This window comes from Grammomys surdaster, unplaced genomic scaffold (genome assembly GCF_004785775.1).
Source record: "Grammomys surdaster isolate TR1022 unplaced genomic scaffold, NIH_TR_1.0 237, whole genome shotgun sequence".
In the NCBI taxonomy this organism is placed as follows: Eukaryota; Metazoa; Chordata; class Mammalia; order Rodentia; family Muridae; genus Grammomys; species Grammomys surdaster.
The window spans coordinates 2,504,041-2,524,535 of NW_021604682.1; the positions used below are offsets into that span (position 1 = coordinate 2,504,041).

Consider the following 20,495-nt stretch of genomic DNA (forward strand, 5'->3'; position numbering starts at 1 on the left):
GCTGTACACTATGATGAGACAGTCTCCCTACACTTTATGTCGTTTACACAGACTAAGTCCGTCTCACAAAGACAAATATGTTTTCTCTCACTTGTGGTTCCTGGTCATAAAATCATATAAGTACATATGAAAAAACAACTGTATAGGGGAACAAAGAGAAGTAAAGAAAGGGATGGGAAGAAGATGGGATATGATCAACTTTTTATATTTGTACAAAAATCTTATGTGACATAGTACTAAGTACTATGAATAAATACAATGCATTTTCTAATTTAAGGAAAAGTTCTGTGTATGAGAATTTGTGCATCTCAGATCCTGCATTTGTTTATGTTTCTTGGCTTTTCCCCCTATATGTTAGCTTGGTTTATTATTATTATTATTATTATTATTACTATTGCCTGTTCTCTAATGAGAGAAAGAAAGTGAATTTGAGTGGGTGGGAAGTGGGGAGGGTCTGGGAAAAGCTGAAGGAGGAGAAATCATAATCTGAATATATTGTAGAAAATCTATTCCAATTAAAACAGGTTTAAAAATTCTGGGGATAAAGTGACTTAGAAAGATTGAGAGTTATTTTATTTTTTGACATCTAGATTGCTTTCTTAGAGAAAAGAATGCTTTGTCAAACAATTTTTTAAATGTTGTATACATATTGACAATTACAATTGCCTATCCTTTAAAATTATAGAGTAATATACATGCTTTAAATTTTTTTAGTTTGAGCTTGAGAATTTCTTCTGAAGGTTCCTAACGAACAGACACTCCCCTGTGAGAGGAGGAGCTAATCCTTGAACCCACTCATGACTGGGTTTAGTTTTCATTCAGAACACCTATGCAGCTGGCAACAGTGATTTCTGTCTAGAATCCCTGTACTTTCAAACTGAGGCAGGAGGCCAATCATGGACATGAGGTTAGCCTGGGCTACAGAATGAGACATTAGTATAAAAAAATTAAAGAATTTAAAACCTGTGAAAAGGTTGGTAGTGGAAACACAAACCATATCACATCTTAAGGGAACAAGTGTCTTATTAACATGTAACATTCACAGTATCTACCTGGTACACGGTGAGGACTACACAAACACAACTAAACACCAAAGCACTATGTGCAACTACCCACCCCTACCCAGTACCCACAAGGCAAATAAACACACTCCTCTAAATGCAGAACTGCTGAGAGGGAGGAGGGAACGGGGCATCTCTGCAGAGATGAATGCAGCTTCAAACACATACCAGGAAGACAAAAACTAAAAGGTATCAAGTCAATTATCGCTAAGTTTGCAAGGCTGACACAGGGAAAAAAACTGTCCCGGAAGTCTGCAGCGCTCCTGCCTCAGCCTCCGCACGTGAACAAAGGAATGTGCTGCCACACTCACGGCGGGCTAACAAGATCGGAATGAAATCAGGACAAACACGCAGCACTGGTAAAGTGTTGCCCTAAAGATCCTGAAGGGGCAGATGCTTTCTTGTATTAAATGACTGTAGAATGTCATACTTACATGTTTTTACACATAATTTTATAGCTATTCTTTTTTTTAATCCAAGTACCTTGTATGTCTTAAATCAGTAAGTTTTTGAAGTGGTGTGCTGAGACTCTGAGATGAGACGTTTTACGTGAGTTAATACCAGCCCTTCACTGCAGTCAGTCGGAATCAAGGGTGAGAGGACAGACGGAGGAGTGTGCTCACTCCACGTCAAGGGGGACAGGAGCCAGACCACAGCAGAGCTATCAGGACTTTTCCTTTCCAGGTATAACTGAAAAGGCCACTGGGGAGAGGAATACAGGTAGCTGAAACACTGAGGACAAACGCAGTGAGCCTCCAGTGCCCTGGCTGTGTGGGGCTTTACCACACTGGCAAGCAGCTTCCAGGAATTTTTGGTGTGCTTTGATTCACTCTTCAAATCAGTCGTTGCCTATCTAACTCTCAACTTTCAGAAAGATGGACCTTCAACATGTCATCTCTACAATGTGGGCAACTGAAGACTTCTAGGAGGGTTTTTGAGTTTTGTTTGTTTGTCTGTTTTTTAATAATTTTTCAGATAAAAGTCATTACCTGAAATGGTCTTGGCACTTTCCATAGCAGGGACTCTTGGGAGAGAGGCGGGTCGGCTAGTTGAAGATGTTCTTAGTAGATGCTCTGCACAAAAACAACATGGATGAATGCTGAGGTGGCAGAAGTACAGGGAAGGTGACTCGTACTTTTCTTAGCCTTCAGGCTCGTCCCTCCTCATAGGCGAAGGCACTTCAACCCCCGCCAAAACAGCATGTTTACTAAAAATGATCTCCATAGACAAGCACCATACAGACCTCCAGTTCAACAATGTATTTCTAGAGGTGGTAGTGAGACGTGCTATGCAGGTGACTCTTTCTAAGTCATTTTGTGTCACTTAATTCTTCAAAGCAACTTAATCAAATTAAGAGGCCCCTAATTGTATTGGCCTAAGGCATAAACTAAAAAGGCCTTGCCTTTCTATGCCTACAGGTAGAAGGGACATCATATATACAAGTATCCATCGACACACATGGTATACTTAGAATTCCATAACACAGCCAAAAAGGAAAATAGTTCATTCTTATTCAGGCAGCAGAGAAGGGTTGAAAACCATAGTGGTAGTAGGCTGGGCCGTACCAGAAAGAAGGGCTGGGAACTGCATTTCAGCCAGACAATAATGGAAAAAAGATACGAAGGAGAAGGAAATAAGAGTCTGGTTTGATAAAGCATGGGTTATCTGGACAGCAGGGGAGGAGGCTCTCCAGGGTGATGACACCGAGAGCCTTAACTACCCACTCTGTGGTCTGAGGACTAGTCTAGCTAGTGTCATCCCTGCTGAACAGCCAGGAATGACACAATCAGATGCTGCCGCCCCTATTATGGCTTCAGCTTGGTTCTTACACATACATACTTTCTTAGGAGTCTCTTTAGTTCCTGGAACACTGGTGCAATCTTTCTTTCCTGCTAACTCCCTCTTCCTGCACATGTCTTATCTAGGGTTACGAACCCAACAGGCTGTGCTCAAGCCAGAAGACATGAATGCATGTGTTCTGCCTAGCCAGGATCTGATATGTTAGGGATAAATGACTAGTAGAAAACTAAACAATAACGCCTGTATTTAATAAAGACTATTATTAGCCTTACTTTCCAAGAATGCCCACCCATTTCTTTTTTAACATATTAACTATTTAGTAGCTGGAAAAGCAGGTCAATGATAAAGTATGGTTTAGGATGCCTGAGGCCCTAGGTTCAATGATTGGCAACAAGCAAAAAACAAACAAACAAACAAAAATATGGCACACAGTACTAAGTCTTTAGAATATCACATATTTTAGTCCCAATAATTCTTTGTATTTTTAATTGTCTGTATATGCATGTACATGCATACATGCATGGGTACGGGTACCCTGGAAGTGGACTTACAGGAAGTTATGAGCCACTCAACATAGGCACTGGGAACCACACTCAAATCCAGGAGGAGCTTGTGTTCTGATGCTAATTATATTACCTGAAATCTGTTTGCAGTGTCCCCAGTTGGCTTTTGACTGATCAATAAATCTACCAGAGGCCAATGGCTAGACAGGGAGAGAGAGAAGGGACTTTTAGGATTCCCAGGAAGGGACTGAGGAAGGAGGAAGAGGGGATTCCACCATGATGAGGGCATAGGAGACGGATTATGGCAGAAAGGTGCAGAGGGAGAAACAGCTGACATGTAGGTGAAGAGGGAAAGCAGCCCCAGGAGGGCTGCCCAGCACGGTCCAGGCCAGCAAAGATAAAATATAAATTTGGTAAGTATTAACTCAGGAGTATCAGAGGGGAGTGTGTGTGTGTGTGTGTGTGTGTGTGTGTGTGTGTATGTGTGTACCACGTGGAGTGAGGGAGTGGCACAGCCATTGAGCTGTTTAAGGTATTTAAAATGTAAGGCTGTGTATGTGGTCTTTCTTTGGGGAATCCAGAACACTGGGGCAGTAGTGAGAAGCAGGTGCACACCCACTGGAAAGTTAGAGCGGACTAAAATACTACCGTGTCAAAGTCCTCTGAAAAAGCAGCACATACTCAACCACTGAGTCACCTCCCCAGCCCCAAGGAATATTCTGCAAGAGTCTTAGGAACAAGTAGTTTGAAATCAAGAGTTACTTTCTACTTAGGAGGCCCAGGAAGTGGGAAGGAAAGCCGACTTTCTACATAAGGACACATGTGGTAAAAGTCATTAGTAATAGTATCATAAACAAACATTGCTTGATGAGTTGGATGGTTTTTCGAGACAGGGTTTCTCTGTAGTCCTGGCTGTCCTGGAACTCTCTCTGTAGACCAGGGTGGCCTTGAACTCAGAGATCCACCTGCCTCTGTCTCCCAAGTGCTCAGAATAAGGGCCTGTACTACCTACCACACCTGACTAAACAAACACTTTTATACAAACAGCTTACAAGCATCAATCAGAATCCCAAATCCTATGAGCTTTTAAAGGAAAAACATTTCAAGCCCAAATTCTAAGATACAGAACAGAAACAGAAACCAAGGTTTTATTTACGTCTTTATTTACGTGTGTGTGTGTGTGTGTGTGTACGCACGCATATGTGGAGGCCAGAGGTCAAAAGTCAGATGTCATTCCTCAGGAGCCATCTACCTTGGCTTTTGAGAAAGGGTCTCTGACTGGAACCTGGGTCTTGCCAGTTAGGCTAGGCTGGCTTGCCGGTGAGCCCGAAGGATCTGACTGCCATTGCCTCTCCAGTGCTGGACTTCTAAGTGCACCACCGTGCTCTGCTTTCTACATGGGTGCTGGGCATCAAACCGAAGGCCTCAAGTTTACACAGAAAGCATGTTACCAGCTGAACTATCTCTCTAGTCCAGTAATCGATATTTTAAATTGAATCAATTATGAACCTAAAAGATCATTTCCTTAAAAACCTTAAGTCTCCCAAAGAACAATGCAGCAAATTAAGAAAGTAAAACAAGTGTTACAAAAACAAAACAGATATCTAGCCAGACGTGGTTAGTTTCAGCAGGGCAGATAGGTCTCTGTGAGTTCACGGCCAGCCTGGTCTAAACAGGTCCCAGGCCAGCAAGGTCACACAATGTGACCCTGTTCCAAATGCAGGAGTGTCAGTTTTGGATGGAAACTGTGAGAATCGCCCCCTTACTGTCTTCCCCCCGCACACACGCGGCGCCGGGCTCTTCATCTGCCTGTCTGTCTACACTGCATTCTGTCTACACTGCATTCTGAAGGTCCGTGCCTCTGCCCCATTTCAGCAGATAATCCCTGTTATAATAATGTAGAAACCTGAGATCAGAGAGGCTGCTTCCTTCCCTTCTCTCACCATGCAGGTCCCAGGTACTGAAGTCAGGTCCTCAGATGTGGGGTCAGGCATCTCTGCCTGCTGAGAAACCCACAGGCCTCACCTTTAATTCATTCATCCAACAAAAAATCATGTGAGCATCTCCTACTTGTTGGGTAGGAGGCTGCAGACTGGTTAAGGAGTCTGGACTTTCTCCCGTGGGGGTGAGGGGCATGCAGGTTGTATCAGGTGAGCACTGTGGCTGCAGAACTGGACAGGTTTGTGCAGGATAATGAGCGAGATAGTAGAGACAAAAGATGACACCGACCAGGACAGTGAAAACGTGAGGCGAGGCTGTTCAAGAGCTCCTTAGCAAGGCAGGATCAACACAACTGCTGACGGAGGGGATGCAGAGGGGAGGACAGACACGACCCGCTCAGAGGTAAGAATGGCGGAGTACTATAAAGGGAGAGAGGTGAACACACTGAATTCAAACCCTCTGAGATAATCAAGGGAAGACAGAGAAAAGGGAAAGAATAGGTTTGGAAGGAGAACTGAACGTATAATTTTGGAAATCACTGGCACGAGGTGACAGAGGAGTAGTGTGACTGACCACACAGGTCACAGGTAGCCTTGGTTAGAGCAATTCAGCAACTATAGATGGAGACAGGGTGAGATGCTCTTGGGGATAAAAGGTACGACAAGTAGGGAGACACTGCACACGGGGAGAGAATGTGACTGCTGGTGGGGAAAGATGGGACTTGTTTCATTTTTATGCAGGAGACAAGTAGAGAAAGACAGAGAGGAAAATAGACAAAGAGGTAGAACCATGTCTACTGTCTAGCTTCTTGCTTCGGCCTCCAGAGTTCTGGGATTACAGGAATGTGCAACCATGTGCAGTTTTTCTTAACACAAGAAAGATGTCAGTGTACTTAGACGGGAGTTCCAAGAGTTGAAAATACAGGACAAGGAAATAACTGAGTAAGCACATGAGGCAAGAGCATCTGGAGAAGACCAAGCAGAAAGAGCCATGACTCAAACAGACAGCTGGTGGGTCTGGTGGTGGATGGGACACTGAGACAGCAGGACTGCCACGCTTTGAGGCCAGCCTGGGCTACAGAGTGAGGCCCGTCTCAAGTAAATAGATAAGAAGTGTAGCATGCTGGCACATTCCTATAACACTAGCACCTAGGAAGCAGAAGCTACATGATGGAGAACTCAAGGTTGTCCTCAGCTCCTTAGCAGCTTTGAGGCCACCTTGGGCTACAATGAGGCCTTGTCTCAAAAAAAGACTTTAAAAATAAAGCCAGAGAAGGGGAATGAGTATAAAGAGGGAGCCAAGGTTTTAGGGGTGTAGCTCCTTTCCTGGTATACCGACCATGCTTCAGGAGACGGCCACAGACCCAGAAGTACATGGACAGACACACTGGAGGTGATAGTTACTAATTTTAAAACAAAGGAGAAAAGAATGTTGAAGAGTGTAGAGTGGCTTATAACTGCCCCTAACCAGTTCTAGGGAACCTAGAGCCCTCTTCTGGTCTCTGCAGGCACCTGGCACACATACAGTTGTGTGTGTGTGTGTGTGTGTGTGTGTGTGTGTGTACACACACACACATTCAGGCAATCACCACATACTCATAAATAAATCTTTAAAGAAAATCATTACTTGTTATAAGGTTTGAAAATCTTGGCCCTATTGACATTTGGGGCTGTACAGACTTTGGTTGTGGGGATTGTTTGCGAGGAGGAGGGTGTTTAGCAGGATCTGTGACCTCTGCACAATGAAAGGTAAGCTCACACTAGTAGCAGCATGTGGGTAGTGCTAGCACCCACATAGTTCCTCTGGGCGGCAAGATTTTTTTTTTCAGTTGAAGGAATCTAGAGAATGACTCTCATGGTTTGTCTTATTTTTCTAATTTCTATGGACAGATGGAAAGTACAAGAAAACAAACTAGGAGAGCCTAGCTGACCGTGCATACGTTTTTACCATTCCCATTGGGTGCCAGGAACTGATTCCAGGTCCTCTACAAGAACAGCAAGTGCTCTTCACTGCCAAGCTGCCTTTCCAGTTCCAATAAAAAAAATTTTCTTAAAAGATTTATTTTATGTATGTGAGTCCACTGTCACTGTCTTCAGACACACCAAAAGAGGACATCAAGATCCCTTTACAAATGGTTGTGAGCCACCATGTGGGTGCTGGGAATTGAACTCAGGACCTCTGGAAGAGCAGTCAGTGCTCTTAACCACTGAAGTATCTCTCCAGCCTCCCAATAAAAATTTTAAGTTAAAAAATAGGATGTTGCCAGGTAGTGGTGGTGCATGCCTTTAATCCCAGCACCTGGGGGGTGGGAGGGAGAAGAGAAGCAGGCTCTCTGTAAGTTCAAGGTTAGCCTGGTCTACAGAGCAAAAGTTCTAGGACAGCCAGGATTGTTACATAGAGGAACTATCTCAAAAAAAAAAACAAAAAAACAAAAAAAAAACCAGAAGACAGTGTATTAATGTTGATAGAGGGGGAAAAAAGAACAGGACAAGGCAAGTAGAAAACATTTATCAAGATGGCAGACTTTAGTTCAGACTCATGAATTAGCATGGTGACACCGAATAGTCTAAATTTATAGTTACACTGTAGACCAGGCTTGCCTAGAACTCAGTCTTCCTGCCTTGCCTACCTGAGTAATGGGATCACAGATGTGTACTACCATACTTGGCTTTGCATCGTAAATCTTTTCCTTTGCTTTACTTTATCTATGCCTGTATATTAAAGTGTGAGTCTTTTAACTTTTTTATGTGTTCAGACAATGTCTGTAAAAATGGGAAGGACAGTAATACACTTTCCGTGAAGAACTGCGAAACTGTCTTGCAGTGACATGCAGTCTGTATTACTTACTATAAAAGCTATCAGCCTGGAAAGGGCACACACGTATAACTCCACACTCTAAAGCATTAGGCAGGAAGACACTGAAGTCAGTTCGAGGCCAGTCTGTCTACACAGCAAGACTTCATGAAAGCTTCATGAACTAACAACTCATTTCCCTACTTGTAGTTAGGACATGTTAATAAAAACTTCGGACACATCAGATCAGCTAGCATGATGTCAGCACTAAGAAAGTAAGTTAACTAGCCAAAGAATGTCAAGGTTAACAGAAAAGTAAAATGATATGAACATGTTAGCTGTACCTTGTACAGGAATTTCTCCATAGTTTGATCTCTTATCTGACAAGGCTGTCAGAGGCTTGGAGGTTGAGATTGGACCACTTATGGAATGTCTCTGAAATGAAAGCAAAGGCATGTGAGACTCACAGAAAAGACAAAGGCTTCCAAGAGTAGATACTTAATTATAGACAATGAATAATTCCTTTGTTTTGCTATGGTAAGGTATAAACACACAATAGACGCATACAATGTATGATCTGTAGACTGAAAAAAAAAATTCCTTGGGGACTAAAGAGATGGCTCAGTGGTTAAAAGCACCCACTAGCTCCTCTCCCAGAGGACCTGGGTTCCCAGCACCCACATGGCAGCTCACAACTGTCTGTAACTCCAGTTCTAAGGGATATGACACCCTCACACAGATAAATGTACATGCAAAACACCAATGCATATAAAATACAAATTAAATCATTTAAAAAATAAATTTATTATAAGAAAAATATCTATTCCTATGTGGTTTTAAGAAATAATATAACCAGCATCCTCTTCACTCGGTTTCCTTTAATGGTAGCATCTTATACTTCAATTATTAAAATATCACAACTAGAATACTGGCACAGTCAAGACAAAGACACTTCCTTGGGACCCTGTTATACTAACATATATCACTGACCCTAATAGCTCTGGCACTCTGAATACAATTTAATTCTTCTATTTGAAAAATGTAAACAACCATATGCCAATTCGCTAAACACAAAATTAAGTTCCAAACTGAAATACTGGTGTGTTTCTATTGTGGTTTTATTGTTTTTTTCTTGTCCCCATGCCAAACAGACCTCAACTATGCCTCCCACTCAATAATTTGACAACTTCCCTAGATCAGGCTGTGGCCTTTACTCAACATCCCTGCCAAAAGCACTATTAGGTGTTTCCTTATCCCCTGATGTAGGCATATACAACAGCCTAAACACCCTTCCGCCACTACTGCTCCAACCTATAAGATACATAACAGGCTGTCCACGCTTCTTTCTGTACTTCAATTTGCTTGGTTTTTCTCCAGCCCCCAAACCATCCTAAAGACAAAATCTCACTAAGTAACCCTGGTTGTCCTGGAACTTGCTAGGTAGACCAGGCAGGCCTTAAACTCACAGAGATCTACCTACCTCTCCCTCTATATCCCAGCCCTCAGCCGTATCTCTTTAAAATCTAACTAACCTCCAGCTACTTGCTTTGCTTTCCCATAAGATCTATCTAGGGATATGCAAAAGGCTCAGCTTCTCCACATCGTCACACTGCTAACCTTTCACTCTGTATGGACTGGTACCTTACTGTGAACTTCATTTCCATTTCCTTGATGACTGCTGATGCTGACCACCCTCACATATGCTTACATGTAAATCACCTGCCCTTTAGTACATGTTGTCTTCCAGTTACTGCATGAAAGTCTTTTCTACAATAAGTAAGTATTATAAATATATGCTCTTATGCATTGTATGCCTTTGCTTATTTGCCACATGTTTAGGACAAATTTTTAAAATCCTGATGCCCAAATATCAGTTGCTTTTATGACTCATTTGTGTGTGTGTGTGTGTGTGTGCCCTAAATAAGAAGCCTTTGCATGCTCAAAGAGTACAAAGCTTTTCACTATTGTTCCTGTCTCTAAGCTTTATGTACAGTGCTATCACTTGAGTCTACTGGTCAACCTCAGCATCTCATATACTTTATCCTCATACTAAATAAGCCTGACCGTATGTCCTATGGATATCTAGTTCCTCAGAACCTTGTGTAGACTACTCCTACCCTCATGCTACACCCATGACAGCTGTGCTGAAGTCAGCTGTCCACCCCAAGACTCTGTCTATTCTCTAACCTCTCCTCAACGAAACATACTGTTAGTGTCATATTGTAAATGCTGAAATCAAGTACTCCAAATCCCCCAAATGGCTTCACATACTCAAACCCTTTGCATTTCTATATAAATACAAAATCATATTCTATTTTGATGGATTCTGTTAAAAATTTGTAAGACTGTTCTGGCAGTCTTAACCAGAGAAATAACCTACTATATTACTTACGTATACTGTATGACAAAATACCCCAATATTTTACAGTGACTTTAAACAATAAACATTTAAGATCTCATGATTTCTATGGGTCAGAAGCTTAGTTAGATAACTCCAGCTCCAGTCTTCAGTGACCAGGCCAATCTAGCTATCAGTTATCACAAAGACAGACTGGAGGTAAGGTACAGGGGATATCTCCAAATTTCAAGTCCGTCCGCAGTGGTTGTTGATGAGACTCAGAGCCGCTTCTAAGCTTACTCAATGGTCCTTTGCAAGGAGTAAGCTCACAGTGGAGCACCTAGAGGGTTCTCTCAGCGTGGGTGAACCTACGTAGCGAGAAGACTGAACTTAAGAGGAGCACTCAACAGAAGCCAGTTTTACAACCTTCTCTGCGAAGTGCCACTATATTACTGCTGCTGTGCTCTACTCATTAGAAACAAACCATGGAGTAAGTCAGCCAACACTCAACAGGAGCAGAGCACACAAACAATGCTCGCCAGTACCTGGCTCGCTGGGAGTTTGTAGACTGCCTACGACAGTTACTCATGGCTCTCCTAATCCTTCTGGAATGACTTTGATAGTCTTTTGGGCAGACCCAACTATCAAGCACTCGAGATCTAGCTAGATGTACTTTTATTCCCTTATCTGTTCAAGGAGGTTCTTCATAGTGGCTGATATGAAATCACAGGACTCCCAGACCTGTATAAACTATGGAAAGCATCTGTCTGAAAAGTCTTCCTACCTGGCCATACAGGACTTCACTCCAATCAGAGAAAGACGGCTGGCCTCACGCAGATTTAAAAGGATTCTTATGGAAATGTCTGGACCCTCTCTGTGTAGCTTCCTCTTCTCAGGGGCTCTGCCCTGAAGAGTCTAGAGACTTCATTTTCTTTGAATGTTGGTTTGTATCCTCAGATCTAACTGGTTTGTCTTTTTCTGTTCCAAGATGGACCATCCACCCTAAACCATCACCTAGAAAGTGCCTCCCGGAAGAGAGGGCCACAGCAGGACTTTCTCACCTGTCAGTATTGTTTTTCAGGGACCACAGCAGTGTAATATCTGAAAACAATGGTTTCCTACAGTCTATCCAGCATTCCATTTGTTTGAGACAACTTCTGTTGTTGTTGTACCCACATAACATAAAGATTCCTGCCCATGAAATTTTTAAAAAACCAACCAGGCGGTAGTGGTAAATGCCTTTAATTCCAGCACTTGGGAGGCAGAGGCAAGCAGATCTCTGTTGAGTTCAAAGCAGACTGGTCTATAGGATAGGCAGCACTACACAGAGAAACCATGTCTTCAAAAACAAACAAACAAACAAACAAATAGAAACTGTATATTATTCATCTTATTTGAGGCTTGTTTTACTTGGCATCTTGCTCTGTACCTTTAGAGATCAAGTCTGATTAATAAAGAACATCTAAAAAGCTTAAATCTGCATGCAAAACACGGAGTTTCATTGCCTTCCTTTAAAATTAAGCAGACATCTTATACAAACATGAAAATGCAAAGCCACTGGCTAAGATGATGCATTTATCTTAGATTGTAAGAGTTTAAAAGTCCACTCACAAATCACAGGGCCAATCATGAAGTCTCAACTCAAAAAAGAAAACATCCCAAAGCTTAACTTTAGGGAGTCAGTCACTGCTCCCTGTGTTCACATACTCTCACCCACCCATGTTAAAGTATGTCACTTCAGCCATATTCTGAGAGTGGCTAAGAAAACAGCATTAACAAGAGGGTCTCTTGAGTCCCACACAGAACAGCCCTCTGCCCTGCTCCTGGATGCACTCCAACAATGGCAAAGAATAGCAATTCTCAAAGCTCTTTATAATGGATCAGCATGTCATATCCTCGAGCTTAACTGTAACAAATGGCCTTCAATGAACAGTGCTTCTCTCAATCCATGCCTTGTGTAGACCAACATTTAACTCTGGGTTGTATATGTGCAAGTGTGTAGGTACGTGTGCTTGCATTCAGATGTGCCAAAGAGGCCTAGAAAAGGGTGTCAGATATGCCCAAGGAGCTCAAGTTACAGGGTATTGTGTGAGGTCTCAGATGAGTGCTGGGAACAGCTCTCTTAACTGCTCAAGCCATCTCTCCAGCCACTGAGTCAGCACAATTTGAAATGATCTATTAGACAGCAAAAGATAAAATGTGCCACCTACAGACGCAGAAAGATATCAGTTTCCAGAAGAGCATCACGATTTACATTTATAATTTGCCTCAATTAAGGATATTCATGGTATTTTACCAAGTAAAGCTAACAAACATCTTCTGAGGGAGTCATTTGTCCACCTGAGACGTGTGCATGACTGAAAAAGAGTGTCTAACATACACATTTAAAGCTTTCTGAGCCTTCAATGATCACAGGCTCTTACCTGCATGGGAGAAACGGCAGCTGCAGGAGGGGTTTTCATGGGACTTGGACTCAGAGGCGTTCGAGGGATTGCAGCTGCAGCAGCATTTGGTACTACAAAATCAGCAAATGAGAACGTTAACCATAAACACATCACGGTGCAGGGATGTTTCCTGCACAGGCTTTTCTTTGACCAGATGAATGGTTTGCTAGTCTAGGCCAACACTTCACTTTTGCTATTTAATCATGTTTGGCTAAAAAACTCCATAAGCCAATGAACTCTAAGAAGAAAGCACACAAGAGGATGGGCAAAGCTCAGTGGAACAGCACTGTAGCTCACATGAGGCCCCAGGTTCCATCTCTACCATCACTATGTATATATTTTTAAGAAACTAAGAGGCAGGCAAGGCAGCAAATACCTATAACCTCAGTATTTCAGAGGCAGAGACAGACAGATCACAAGTTGAAACCAGATTGAACTACTTCTATCTAGGTCAACCTGGGCTGCATAGTAGGGCCCTGTCTCAATAAACAATATGAACAACACATACATACATACATACATACATACATACATACATACATGCATACATACATACAGAGAGAGAGGGACAGAGAAGGGGCAGGCAGACACAGAGAGACAGAGACAGACACAGAGACAGACACAGAGACAGTCTACAGCTTTTATGGCAGACTGCAGATATATCTTCAGGGTTCATGCTGTAAGAGTCTAGCTTGCAGTGTACAGAAGAATAGCCTGAGGTGACAGAACTTTGATCTGAACTTCATTCCAATTATCCTAAGATAATTCTAGGATTTTAAACAAGAAAAACTCTCAAAAGCAAAAGATGAGGCTAATTCCAAGTTTACTGAAGTTAAAAGATAAAGGTGCCTTGAACTCATTCATGTCTTTGTCTCTAAAGATGAAGAAAGAGAAGAGAACAAGGAAGTTCATGGTGGAGGCTGGACAGTGAGGGAAAGAAGTTGGATTAGGTTCGTGGTTCCTGGTCTCGGTAACTAGGTCGAACTCTGCTGACAACAGGGATGGGGAACAGTGAAGCAGAAGTGGAGACTGGGGCCTGGTCTGGCAGAAGGATGCTCAGTGTCAGTGTCAACAAGGTAGGAGTTCAAGTTATGCCCCCAGAAGTCTGCACATAGAGAAGATACAAGTCACAGGCATGAGTATGATCCACCTAGGGAGAAAAGACACTGCTTGGCCAGGGAAGTAAGGCATACAGCTGAGACCAGGATTTCTAACCTGAAGTACATTCAGAACCCTGCAGAACCGGTTAACTCATGATACCATGCAGCACTATGTGAGGGCACTGTATGGTACCATAGAGAACCTGATGAAACTAAGAGCATACGGTGGCACAGAATACTGAACTAGACAAGAAGGGTGTCAAGTGAACAGAACCGTAAGCCTTGCCTCCACAGACACGGAGTCAGTTACCTTGAGATGCACTGTCGAAAGACTTGATGAGGGTTTTTACTGTGGGAGTTGGCTCTGAGGACGCCGAGGACCTTCTACTCAGTCCCATCCCTTGCCTCAAGGCTGCCAAATCTCTTTCAACGGCATTCATGTAGTTATACACCCGGCCTCGCTCCTCCTCTTGCCTAAAAACAGTAAAATAAAGGCATTGTATGTATGAGAAAATGCCAATTTTTAAATTTCTGATTGGAAAGCATTAAAAGTTATTAGGGTTTGGTTTTTGGTTTTGTCTTTTGTTGTTTTGTCTTTTTAATTGTACCAGTTGAACACAAGTGCCTGACCTAATCCTATTTGCCTGGTAGACAGCAGGAAATGATACTGAGATGCTCCTCTCAGCCTAGTCTAAGCAAGTTAAATAGCCATCAAATTCCATCTGCATTAAGTGTCAGGTGAGGACATCAGTAATCAATTAGCAGTAAGTCAGGAGGCAGACTGGCCTTAGCCTGACTCAACTGGGAATCTCTGGTTCTGTGCTGCCAGTAAGGCGCAGCCCTTCTCAGGCACCGCCCTTCTCAGGCACCAGGGAATTCACTAGTAGATAACCTATGCTGGCTCCAGCTAAACACTGTGCTTCACGGAGACACACGAAGGCACAGGACCAAAAGGTCCAACTCCCTAAGGACAGGTAAACTACTATCGTCTCCAGAGAATCCCTCCAAACGACTAGGAAAGCTCATTGAGTTAATTAAGACCATAAGACATTTTATTTAGCTCTGAGGGTTCCAAGCTGGTCGGATCCACACAGAGATGAATAAAACATCTTATAGTCTTAATGAGACCCTGTTTGAAAAACATCTAAAAACATTTTATAAAACACTTTATTTTCCAAATTCAAAAATTGCTAAGAAAAATAAGTGTCTTACATTAAAAAAAAATGTATTTATCATGTATGTGAGCACACTGTCAGTCTCTTCAGACCCACCAGAAGAGGATATCAGATGCCATTACAGATGGTTGTGAGCCACCATGTGGTTGCTGGGAATTGAACTCAAGACCTCTGGAAGAGCAGTCAGTGCTCTTAACTGCTGAGCCATCTCTCCAGCCCATGTCTTACATTTTTAAAAGCATGTATTTAGCCAGGTGTGGTAGTACATGCCTTTAATCCTAGCACTTTGGAGGCAGAGACAGATGGATGTCTGTGAGTTCAAGGCCAGCCTGGGATGTATAGTGAGCTCTAAGACAGCCAGGTTACATAGAGAAACTTTGTCTCAAAATAAGTAATTAAATAAGATAAGATAAAGGATGGATGGATGGATGGATGGATGGATGGATGGATAAAATGACATACACATTTATCTGCTTAGATGACAACTATACTCTCACTTCTATATTCCATCTACTAAGATATAAAAAAATCCAGATCTCAAAAAACGTGTGACTGGAATAGAGGAATATTAGTATCTTTTCAGATAACTTTGACTATTCCACTATATACACTAAAAATCAAACAATGAGAGCTACTACATTTTTGTTGGGCTGGAAAGTAACTTAGTCCTGAGTCTGCCTAGACAGGTAGACAACCCTGGGTTAAATCAGCAGTACCACAGGGGAAGTGTGCTGCAGGCTGGAGAAGGGACGCAGAGGTACAGCACTGTTGAGTGTGGATGAAGCTGAGTTGAAGAACCACCATTCCAAGCAGAAAAATCAGCTCGGGTGCGGAAAGTGGAGCTGTGTAAATGAACCTCTCCTGTCTTATCCATTAAATCCATTGGATGTCCCAGACTTTGAAAGAATTTCCTACCCATCTGATTCTATAACATCATATACTGATCATAACAAAACCACTGGCATTTCAGACTTTTCATTCAGATGGCTTTAATTATACAACACATTTAAGTCATATTTGCTATTAATAATGATAGCATCAAAAAACTCCAAGGCCAGTGAGATGGCTTATCAGGTAAAGCTGCTTGCTGCCAAGTCTGACAACCTGAGTTTGATGCCCAGAACACACACAACAGCAGAAAACCAACTTTTACAAGTTGCCTTCTCATTTTCAGATGTACAGAGTGGCGCACACACAAAATAAATAAATACAATTTAAAAGAAGAAAAGCCTCTTTAAATCTTCATCTTGCAGTGGCAGAAAAAAGTTTTCCGAAATTCTCAGGCTCCCTTGAAGACTACATTTCATCATCAACAAATACCAGCAGTTGTTCTCAATGGACAGGCGCCTCATCACTTTCAAGGAACTCCCTGTCAAATGTAGATGCTGCCCCATGAGGAGAAAGCAGCTCAGACTGTCGGCCACACAGGGCTCACCTCAGCCACCTCACACTTGGACGCATGGTTTGAAGTGGAAGTGCCCAGTCACACTTCCACTTGTCACTTGGAAGGCTAGAAAGGGCATGCCAAGGCTGGGATTGGGTAAACCTTTCAGGAAGGGTATTTTTAAATGAAACCCATGTTCTGTTTCATTTAGGCAGTTCTGCACTTTAACAAGTTACCACACGTTATAACGAGCTTGACTTTGACACAAAGGCCCTGGGTCATCAAGTTGACCTTTGTTCCTCACTATCAAAGCAAAAATCAGTGAAAACAGTCACCTTCCTGTTAGTATTATTATAAAGACTAAGTGCAAGGGGCTCTGGAAGGTTCCATAATGGAGAGTATCACTCTGACAACAGCACAGTACAAGATGCTCTCTCATCACTTTTTAATAGTGTGTGTGTGGGTGACTGCAGAGACCACAAGACAACAACATGTTCCCAGGAACTGGAGTTACAGGTAGTCCTGAGCCACCTGACAAGAGTGCTGGAACTACACTCAGATCTTTTGGAAGAGCAGGAAGTACTCTTAACCACTTCCACCTCTCCAACCCAAGATGCTGCATCTACTGGCAGACAGCTCCTTGAAACAAAGACTAATAACCTTTCAGGAGCCCATAGAATGATGCTTCAAGAACAGAATTTTAGGGCTTAGTGGTAGAGTGCTTGGCAGATGTAAGGCCCTAGGTTAATCCCTAGCATGATGGATGGATGGATGGATGGGTGGACGGATGGATGGATGGATGGATGATGGACAGACAGAACTTCAGTACTCGGGGTAACTATCAAATGAGGCATTTCTGACACATAAACTCGTTCCCCCACTCAATGGAGTGTTACTGTGGAACTCAAAGCAGTTCACAGATATCACCTCATATGGCCATTTTTGCGATTTCCAATGATCTCCGTGTTAGATGTGGAGGGTACTACTTTGGAGGACTTTGAAAAAAAAATGGAAATTCCTCAAGTGAGTGATGGAAAGAAACTTATACTATACCGCTTGTTTTTTTCAAAATTGGTAACTCAAGTTTACTGCTGGCTGCTTGGATCCCTTTGCAAACATAAGCTCATTTACGTACAACAGCACTATAAAGTGGCTCACAGGCCTTCACATTACAGCTGAGACAACTGAGGCACAGGGCACAGGGAGATTAACACTGTTAACTGAGAACACACAGCCACCAAGAGGCAGGGCCAGACAGAAGCCGATTCTGTCTGTATCCAGACTTACAGTCTACAGAGAAATAAAAGGGTTGCACTGTGAGCGAGCTTCAGGACAAAGAACGGCACCAGTGCCACATCTGTTCCTTACTGAAACAAAAGCGGCTTCTCAGAACGTACTTGCGTGACTTTATTTCCTCCAATTCTTTTGTGAGTTTCTCATTTTTCTCCTGGGCCTCATGTAGCCGTCGCTTTAGGTCACCAATCTCCTCTTGGGCTTCGGACTTGATGTCATTTGCAATGACCACTGCAGTCTGGAGATCAGCCTGAAATTGCCGCCATTCTGCAGACTCTTCCTACATTAGAAAAACTAAACTCTTACTTCCAAAACAAAGTGATGAAGATTTACTTAAAAGCAATAAAGTTTATTTATGATTAGTTTGCCCTACCAAGTGATACTCTTGAATGACAATGACAACTTTTTTTAATCCCAAGAATTGCTGTTATCTATTTTTAAAACAAAGCAACTCTTATCAGTGAATTTGTTCTTAATGAAGGAAGATTTGGCATCTGATTCTCCTACTGAGGCATTATGTATTCAGAGTGCTCAATAAATATTGATGAGGAAAAATGTTAGACTTATCTTCCTCATGCAAGTTTCAAAGCAAGTGTTATGAAAATAAATATCATCAAAAATTTAGAGCTTTACCTCTGGAACTCTCAAGAAGGTATATAAATGGTATGTGAACCATACAGCAAAAAACTATAAATACACTGACATCAAAAACTAGCAGGAAAAAAAAATCTAAAGTAAAGGAAAAGGAAGAGGAAGCCAGAAGAAAAACTGAACGCAGTGCAGGCAGACACAGTCATACAGAGAGGCATAAGAACTGAGTGCTCTGCTGCTTCCCACAGACAAGGAGGATGCGGGTGTGGCTGGGCCGAGACGCCTCCCCAGGGGCTTCACTTCCCCCAGAGCCACAGCTGGGCCTCGCCTGAGCCCTCTCATCCTCAAAGCAATTTTCTGGTACCATGAAAGCAGCTCCAACAACTGGGTCAGGACTCAGGGTCTCTGATTAGCACTGTCCCTGCACATCTTAGCAGCATGGGTGCTGGCAAGCAACCCAACCCAGAGAATACAGAAATCTCACATACAGACAGCCTGGTCTGTGATTTTAAAATCAAAAGTTAATAAACTTTATTTTCAAAACACAACATATCTATCCATAAATAACTACCAGTACATTCTCCTACCTTAAATGTAGTGCCAGTCCCAATTTAAAATAATGGCATTTGCTTTCAGTCCAGTGTGGCTGATATCCTACCATATCTACAGATTAAAGTAACAGTACAAATTTCAGAAAACCATGTTTTCTAATGAGATAGCACATGAAGATTCATCTTACCCGAAGTCTCCTGTGAAGTGTCTTGATTTCTCTTTCCATGTCATGCTTTTGGTCTTGGAGTTTTTTAACTGTATCTGAAAAGATCACAAAGATTAAATATTTCTTTTCTTCTCTTTCTTTCTTTCTTTTTTTTTTTTTTTTGGGGTTTTTCGAGACAGGGTTTCTCTGTGTAGCCCTGGCTGTCCTGGAACTCAGTCTGTAGACCAGGCTGGCCTTCAACTCAAGAAATCCGCCTGCCTCTGCCTCCCAAGTGCTGGGATTAAAGGCGTGTGCCACCACCGCCCGGCTAAATATTTCTTCTTAAACCTAAAGTTCTTAATGATCTTAAATGTTCAAAAACAATGACATAAAAAGAGGTGTTAAAAATATGATCATCTAAATAGTTTTTCCTGTACAGAGACTTGTTTACTTTCATCACAAAACTTAAAAGCATGAAAGAATATTCAATCCAAGACTATAGTTTCTACATCACTTCCTACGTAAACTGGAAACAATTATTAGAAACATACATATTATTGGCACAATGCCAATCAAAACAGCATTGACTGCTATTAAAATGTCAGCTTTTAATCACAGAAGTTATCGTTCTAAAACATGCAAGCATAATTCCCTTTTCACACTGGAATAAATTCCAGAAACATGAAATGAGTAAAATTATTTTTAAAATTAATTGTAATATCCAGAGAGCTGCCAATGAATCTATGGAATAGTAGCACTAAATGCAATAGGAAATCACATTCTCTGCTTGCAAGGAAGTTCTGCCTTAAAAGCCATACAGAGAGAAAGCCTCAGAGCGTACCACGCCTAACTGTCCTTCTGGACATCTGTCACTCTCGTCATGTAATCACCTCACTGCTCTCCCAGCTCAGGAATAAACCACGTCTCAGTTATGCACCAGGAAAGGCACTGATGTATGGAAAGAAGAATCCTTTACTAAGATTTTGCCTATTGATGCTACAGTTCCCTCTCCATCCTCAAACACAGTCTTTCTTTCCTCCTCCCACATATACTAAAATGAAAATAAATCGCTCTCAAATTCAGAGGCTCACATATGCTATGCAAAAGTCTTCAACCACTGAACTGTATCCTGAGTCATGATGCATATTTCTTAATCTATCTGTTTGTTTTTGAGGCAAGGTCTCATTATCCTCACTATGTAGCTCTGGCTGTCCTGGAACTCAGTATGTAGAGCAGCCTGGCCTTGAACTCACAGAGATCCACCTACCTGCCTCCCAGTGCTGGGAATAAAAGTGTGGATCACTCATTCAGCTTTTTTTAAATCTCAATCTCTCTCTCTCTCTCTCTCTCTCTCTCTCTCTCTCTCTCTCTCTCT

General features: G+C 42.2%; 1 protein-coding gene across 1 annotated transcript in view; it reads right to left on the reverse strand.

Moving 5' to 3' along the window:
- The window catches only part of Specc1l (sperm antigen with calponin homology and coiled-coil domains 1 like), a 103,657-nt gene that overhangs the window by 36,905 nt on the left and 46,257 nt on the right, over window positions 1–20,495 (reverse strand). Inside the window, exons 6-11 of the mRNA XM_028773928.1 lie at window positions 19,163–19,236; window positions 17,937–18,112; window positions 14,291–14,454; window positions 12,860–12,951; window positions 8,443–8,533; window positions 2,051–2,134 (exon numbers count right to left, since the gene is read on the reverse strand). Coding sequence (XP_028629761.1) covers window positions 2,051–2,134; window positions 8,443–8,533; window positions 12,860–12,951; window positions 14,291–14,454; window positions 17,937–18,112; window positions 19,163–19,236 — 681 coding nt within the window. The remainder of the gene's footprint in view (window positions 1–2,050; window positions 2,135–8,442; window positions 8,534–12,859; window positions 12,952–14,290; window positions 14,455–17,936; window positions 18,113–19,162; window positions 19,237–20,495) is intronic.